Source organism: Sinocyclocheilus rhinocerous, unplaced genomic scaffold (genome assembly GCF_001515625.1).
Source record: "Sinocyclocheilus rhinocerous isolate Xijiao unplaced genomic scaffold, SAMN03320098_v1.1 scaffold50, whole genome shotgun sequence".
Classification (NCBI taxonomy): domain Eukaryota; kingdom Metazoa; phylum Chordata; class Actinopteri; order Cypriniformes; family Cyprinidae; genus Sinocyclocheilus; species Sinocyclocheilus rhinocerous.
In genome coordinates this window covers 1,143,463-1,151,368 of record NW_015641057.1, presented here as the reverse complement: position 1 = coordinate 1,151,368, position 7,906 = coordinate 1,143,463, and the positions used below count along the sequence as shown (strand labels likewise).

The 7,906-nt window shown below is 40.1% G+C and overlaps 1 protein-coding gene across 4 annotated transcripts in view; it reads left to right on the top strand.

Annotated features, from left to right (window-relative positions):
* Nucleotides 1-3,548, top strand: part of LOC107754460 (C-terminal-binding protein 1-like) — a 26,209-nt gene extending 22,661 nt beyond the window's left edge. For all 4 annotated transcript variants that reach the window (XM_016570904.1, XM_016570905.1, XM_016570906.1 and 1 more), the window contains 2 exons: nt 301-421; nt 1,011-3,548. In XM_016570904.1, the coding sequence (XP_016426390.1) occupies nt 301-421; nt 1,011-1,200 (311 nt within the window). In that variant the 3' untranslated portion in view covers nt 1,201-3,548. The remainder of the gene's footprint in view (nt 1-300; nt 422-1,010) is intronic.
* The last annotated feature ends 4,358 nt before the right edge of the window (nt 3,549-7,906 follow it).

Below are 7,906 nucleotides of genomic sequence, written 5' to 3'. Positions count from 1 at the left end.
GTATAGCGCATCCACTAGTAATTATATATAAATCGTTTTTTACCGATGCAAATATGTTAGAAACGATGCACCGCGATATAAATGACAGCTTGTAGCCGATGCACACTTTTTAAACCGATGCACCGCATCGTTAACTTTTTATGCCGATGCACCGAGCGAATCGGGGAATCTTCCCATCCCTAGTTGCAAAGCATGCCAGAGTAATACAAAACATTGAAGTATTCATGTGCAGTTCTAATTGAGCTGCAGCAAGTTTTTGCATAGGTCCAAATGACACTGCGCTCTCTTGTGTGTGTGCAGGTCGTATCCCAGACAGTCTGAAGAACTGCGTGAATAAGGAGTATTTGATGGCAGCCTCTCAGTGGCCGTCTATGGAGGCCACCACCGTTCACTCTGAACTCAACGGAGCTGCAGCCTATAGGTAACTACACCTCCCTCCTGTCTGCCATTTAGTGCTTTTACTAGGGCTCGGAAATAAATTGATGCATCGCGAATCGAGAAATGATTCAGCATTATATTTTCCGAATGCATCGCGATTCTTTCTCGAGTCGATTCTGAGCTTAGTTTTCAACAGCAGATGGCACTGCATGCTTTTAGAAACCACAGTACTCTGCTTGTTTCCAAATCCTTACACACACTTGAACCAAAAATAATCATTCATAAAATTCGAAAAGGTTGAAGCGAATTACAAGGGTGTTCACAGTGGGCTCTGTTTCCATTAATCTCGAGTCATAAAAGCATACTCATACTCATAATCATACTCATCCAAACGCACAAGCGCTCTTCAGCACTCTTCTTCATTAGCACTTGAGTGTGTGGATAAAAACTAGATTAGATCGCCATCTGCTGTTAAAATCTAAGCTCAGAATCAATTCCAGAGAGAATCGCAATGCATTCGGAAGATCTCAGAAATGATCCACGAATCGATTCTGCCTCGATTTATCGTCGCGGCCCTAGCTTTTACTGTATCTCGGCGTGTTTGAGAGAGTGAAAACATGTCTCTGTTGTAGGTTCCCTGCAGGGCTGATTGGCGTAGCAGCGGGCGGGCTGCCTGGAGCCGGGGCAGGAGTGGAGGGCATTGTGGCTGGATCTCTGCCCCTGGCCCACGGCATCGCCCCGGTCTCACACCCGCCTCATACCCCCTCGCCCGGGCAGCCCTCCAAGGCCGAGGCGGACAGAGACATCCCTTCCGACCAATAGCATCCCAGCACATTCCATCTTTGCCCTGATCGATGCCCTTTCACCTCACCCGGTGGGACTGACGCCCCTGCTTTCGATGTGACCTTGGGTCACCCCAGTCCCAACAGAACACGTGTACAAACCCAGGAGTGAAACCCTGTACCCCGAACGTACCCCTCATTTCCACTCGGTCTCCTCTATTGTTCACTTTGGCAGAAAGCAATAACTTCTCTCAAGGATTCAATAATTGGGTTGATGCACACTATTTCTAAGCTATGAAATCCCAGTTCCTTTGCTTTGTATCTACTCTGGACTAGTTGGAGTTTGTTTCCAATTAGTGTTTCTTACATTTCTGTTCTTTTCTTATCTGTTTTAACAGCGTGGAAATAAACGCATGGACCTTGTTTTCTTTCCTTCGTCCCCTGCCCATCCTCTTCCTAGCATACATTTGTAAAACCTTCTCAACCTGTCCCATCTTAGCAAACATTTGATCATCAAAACAAAGCATCAGCTGGCTACCGTCTTTAAATTCAGCATTTTATTATTTATTTATAATAATAAAATTATTTCACAGCTGGTGTTCAATAATGGAGATCAAGGCTAATGGCTATGGCCCGTGGCTAAGAGTAACAGTCCATGGGAAGAGCTCAGATGTTTCGCGTTCCTCTCACTCTCTCTTCATGTGGAAGGCATCTTCTAGATTTGTCCATCCCCTCTCTCTCTCTCTCTCTCTCTTTCTCTTTATTTTTGCAGAAAACAAGAGAGCTTCGCTCCCAGAGCTGTTGGGGGTTTGATCATGTGCTCCACTTTAAGTCACAAGATTTACAGCATCCGTAATGCCTGAGGTCTGCATAAGTGTCATTGAAAACGCATACGTGAGATTCCATCGTCTCGTGATAGCCGACTTGATTTTATTTTGTGCACTGCTTGTGAATGAGGATGATGATGGGAGATTGCTCATAGGCAGCCAGCTTCATAAATGCAAATTTCAAACAAAGCCATATTCATAGTGTATAGCATCTCTAACTTAAGACATATCTGCAAGATTTGACCTAGCCTCAAAAAATGCTCTTTTTACAATGTGTGCGTACAGCATTGACCTCCGCTTGACTCATACTGAGATCCACCATAGCTAAGCTGATAACATTGGCACCTTTTTTAATTTTATTCGTAGCCATTTGAAGAATATTTGCCTTGTTTTTCCATATCTTCTCTCTGGCCTGGATTATCTCTTGCTGTACTTCCTCCTTGTGCCTCCTTTTTCCAATTAGGCCTTCTCTTTGTGATGCGGTGAGGCACGCTCGTCCTCCATCAATTCCCATGAAATCACTGTGTAGCGCATCCGCCCGTCTGCCCTGCCCTTCCTCCTTCCCACAAGGCACTTAAACTCTTAACACACACTCACAAACACATTTTCATACAGGCCTGACAAACTGAGCTTCATCCACCTTTTTGTGAGGAAGTCCTGGTGCTCCGGAGGCTGCAGTAGCGTTGAAGGCCAGCAGGTGGCGACGACGACTCGCTTCCCCCACAGAGAGCCTCTCGTGAAGGTTTAGCGGGAAATCAGACGGACCTGCTGTGGGCCGCACCATCTGTCGACACGCTTCCAGATACTCAGGATGGGTGATGTCGCCGAGTTAAAGCAGGTCATATACCCCGAGCTTGACATTTTCATGGGCGTCTTCTATGATATCAGCCTTCGTTTTCTCTGCGTTTTCACAATTTAGAGCACAAGATAAGGTGGAAAGAATGTAAAAGCTAGGTCACTGGAACGCTGGTTGCTTTCCAAAGAAGGTAGGAGAGTGCCTCGGGATAGCGTTCTGAGAAAGAGAAAGGCCTTTCTAGTACCTCAGTAACAGATATTGAATGTATGCTCAACTTTCTGGCTTTGTACAGCTTTTTTAGATCATAGGTTCCTATTTCTGAGGGGGTGTGTATGCGTCTGCATGTATGTGACCTTGTGTGACTGCTTATCCAGTGCATCAGTTATTCGCAAATGACAAAATAAAGCGTTTTTGTTTTTTTTCCCCTCCATGCATAGGATGTCTATTATATTGTTTCATTAGACGTAGTTTGAATCTCAGGCTTTAGCATTAGGAAGTTCTTGACCTGTGATTTGTGTAATTCTCTGTATAAAGGAGCACATTTTCACGTCTTCGTCGAGATGTATGCTAATAAACGGAGGAGGTTTGAAACTATGCGATTGAGGATGCGTTCTTGATAGCCGATGTTGTCGTAAGTGTCCTCAATCCTCATGGATTCGTGCATGATAACCATATCAGGCCCCTCCCCCTCGCTTCCCATTGGCCACGCTTTGATGTTGAATTTTGAGTGACGTGCAGCTTTTCCTAGACTGAAGTGATGCCCTTTATTCTAGCTGCTCTGTGAGGTTTCTCCGTACTACAGCGTTTTTGAATTTTTCGGGTTTCTTCTAGCATTACCGTGGTGTTTCTTTGCCGTCAGCATCATCCAGCTTTGATATGAGATGTGCACTGTGTTAAAACCAAGAAATGAGACGTTTCGATCTAGTTTGTGTCATTCAGTGTTCAACATGTTGTATTGAAACATTTCAAGATGAGTCTCGGTCCATCCTTTCACCCTCAGCACCCTCGTCGTCCCGTGGTCCCCTCGCTGCCTTAATGTCGTAGATTTCGGTGAATCTTTCCCCGACCTCTTCTCTTTCCCCCCACAAACACACATGCAAGAGAGAGGAGGCTGTTTTCTTTAGCCATATGTTGCTCTGTGTGCTTGATGCATATTTCTGGAGAGCACGAATGGCTTTCACTTTGAGGTGTGAAATGCTCAGGCACTATGAAAGACCCTTTCAGGAGCCGCCGATGTGGTTAAATCTGGTCCGTGTAGGGAGGCTGGAGAGGACAGATATGGACTCGCAGCAGTCGGTTTCTCTCTCAGGGTTCTAATACACACACATATCCCACAGCCGCCAGTTACACGCTTCCTCCATCCCAATGAAGATCATGTTGTAGATCTCCAGAGCTCTCCTACACAGTCCATCTTTCAACAGTGAGTGTCCTTCTGTGATATTTGTCCTTTCTATTGCTCTTTTCTCTGCGTGTTTGTCGCACTGACACCTAACAACAGAAGAATGAATGTTTTAATAGAACTGCGTGTAACGTTGAAGTTGGGAAATGTATTTTTACAACATGTGAACTTTTTATTCCTTTCTCTTACCTTCTTTTTGTTGTGAATTGATTTATTTTTTCCTCCCCATCACCAGACTGCAAAAAAGTAAAAACCACAAAAAAAATCCTGTAACTAGGCTCTTAAGCTTTACTTTTGTTTTTGTTTACTTTTTTATTAGAAAACAATCATGTTTGTGATGGTAACCTCTGATGGTAAATTCCACAAGGTATTTTAATAAAATCCTAAAGATTAAACCCTTGGTCGCTCACTCTTTTATAACCTGAATTAAAGTTGAACTCTTAAAGTCAAGACATACACGACCATTCAAAAGTTTGAGAAATTAATACTTAAAGTAAATTCTATTTGGCAAGGATGCATTAAATTGATAAATCAATATATGCAGTAAATATATTTGTTTCAAAAGATTTCTATTTCAAACAATTAAAAAAAAAAACTTTTTTATTAATCAAACAATCTTGAAGAAAATTTATCAGTTTTCAACATTAATCATAAATGTTTCTTAAGCAGCAGATCAGCATATTAGAATGATTTCTGAAGGATCATTTGACACCGAAGACTGGAGTAATGTTGCATCAAAGGAATATGTTTTTTACTAGATATTAAAATGGAAAATGGTTATTTTAATGTGGTTTATATTTCTTGTTTTGTTGTTAAAATAAATGCATCCCTGCTGAGCATAATACAAAAAAAAAAAAAATAATTAAAACTTTTGAATGGTAGTTTATTTTAAATGAAAAGCAAGAACTATGTACTTTCAAGTAAGGTGGCAGAGTCTTAACTTTGATAAAGAATATCTCTTTGGTTTTAAGACTTTAGTCTTTGCAACTTCAGGGATCTTATCTATGCACAATCAGCTTGTAACACTCCAAAGAGAAAGGAAAACTTGAAATCGCATCATATGACCCCTTTAAACAAATTTATCCATCAGGAATTGGTTGGTGAAAAGTGATGTTATATACCAGAATAATGTGCGTGTGAGTTTGCTAAAACAGTGTCTAAACCTGTAGAGACTTTATGTAATGCTGAAATATTACAAAGATGGGTGATTTTCTGTGTAGTAACATGCATTGATAGAAGAATCATACACCATAAGACCAGAAACATGAATTATGTCAGTTTGAGTTGAACTCTAACAATATCATTTTTGTTGCCAGGATTATTTTAAAATGTTCGTGTGAGTTTAGACGAGCACTCATAACACGAGTTTTCCAGACTTGCTCTTCAGGTGTTAGCGGTTTTGTTCATACAACATCTTTGGCTGTAGGGAAAAGAAAAGCACAGTTTGAGGTGATTAAAGGGAGGAAAGTTTTTAGCAGGGTTCTCCCTCTGAATGTGTCCTGATGGTTGTTTATCAGCTAATGTCCCCAGGTGCTGATGATGTGTTGCCAATCAGGTTAATGAGGTGTTCAGGGCATATACCCCCTACCTCTGCTAAAGCTGAAATTGTTACCAAATGTCTCTGAGAAACAACTCCTGCCACATATTAAGCCCTGTTGTCATAGGACAGGAAAAGCCTTTTGTGCATAAATGAGTTATGTAGTATGTTAAATAGTGTTTTTTTTAGTGTGGCGCCTGTTGTTCGTGCCATTTCAGTTTGATTGTTGAAAGCTGAAGTTTAGGAGTGTAGGTTAACCATAAAGGTTTGGCAGTAAACATTCTTTATGTCTTGTAAATAAAGGAAACTTGTCTTGGAAAAACAGTGTAGCTTTAATATATATATATATATGGCTTTCTCTGTATAGTTATACGCTAATAGGTGTTTTATGATGTTTTGATAAAGTCAGAAAAGTAAAGAAATCGAGAAAACCGTTCTGCAGTGATTCACCATTATGTCTGAAGTCCCGTAAGGATTGCGCAACACACTGATGTTTACGAAGTTGTTGAACCTTTTAAAGACTGTTGGTTTAATTTAGCAAGTTCCTTTGTTTTTGATGTTCATTAACCTGAAACGGTCTTTCAATTTTAAAACACTTTTTTTAAACCCTATTTTATATGCATAACAAACACCATATAGTTTCAAAGTGTCTAACATCTTCATATATTTCCGTGATGTTCATCAATAAACAGTTTCACATAATGAAGTGAATTTTATTACATGCTTTGAAAATGTCCAGTTATTGCACATATTTGCTAATTAAGTTGAAGGCATGGTTCACCCCCAAAATGAAATTTGTACTCACCTCAGGCCATCCAAGATAAAGAAGAGTTTTTCTTCATCGAAACAGGTTTGGAGAAATCACTTGCTCGCCAGTGGATCCTCTGCAGTCAATGGGTCCAAACCGCTGATAAAAACATCACAATAAGTAAGGAATAATTTACAACGGGCTGTTGAATGACATTGTTCAGATGTTGTATTTCGAGACATTTGTCAGGTTTTGTTCTTGAAACGCTCTTGTGTGCAGGACTAGTTTCTTACGCATCTCATCCCACGCCTCGTTGCTAATTCCAAAACTGTAGGTTTGAGTCATTGACAGCAGACTAACACCGTTATTAATACATTTATGAGAGCGAGATTAAGCGCGTGTGAATTACCCGAGCCTGTGCGTTTCTTTCAACACTGTTCGACAGCAGTGTCTCTACTATGATAAACCGTAAATTCATTTGTTTTACGAACAACACCAATATTACCTCACTAGTGAGAAATGACGTGTAGCCAGTGCTGGGTAGTAACTGATTACATGTAATCTGGATTATGTATTCAGATTCCAAAAAATTATGTACTTGTAATTTGAGCATATTACATTTTTAAAATCCTCTTAATCAGATTAGTTACTTTTTATGGATTACATGATTACGTATTATTCACACAGTGGCAGTAATTGATTCATAAATCCCTAATTCTTCTCCCTAATTCATTTTGAGTTTTTTTTTTGTAGTTTTTATCTTGTGGTTTACTATATTTATTTGCTTGGTCAGTGTCTTTGTGTGGTTTGGTTCTTTTGATGTTGTAGGCTTTTTTTAATGGATGTCAATGGAGGAGAGGCTTCACTACGCTGAATAAACAGCTTTTTTTTTTTAGGAAACAGCCTATCATTTAATGAATCGGCAGGCTATTGGGTAATCTTTGACATGTTTTACACTAAACAATAGTTTTGAGTTAAACTATTTTTAGAGTTTACACCGAAAAAAAATGTAGTTTTATAAGAAGTCACAGACTTTTTGCGACAGTTGGGATTCAGCTTACGGCACTTCTCGTTCATTCCTATGGTATCCATTAATGGCGATTGAGTGTCACACAACTCTGATTGACGTCAAGGCTATAATGTGATTGGTTATCAAGGTGCATGTGATCCAAGTTGACCGTTACACTTTCTCCCAGTAGTAAGACAATCTCTGGTATAATCCACAAGTAATCCTCACGACTCCAGTCCATCAATTAAAGGGGTCATATGATGCTTTTTTAAAGATCATTATTTTGTGTATTTGGTGTAACAGAATATGTTGGCATGCTTTAATGTTCAAAAAACACATTATTTTTCAAATACTGTACATTATTGTAGTTCCTCTATGCCCCGCCTCTCTCAAACACTTCGTTTTCTACAAAGTCCCTCCTTCAGACAAG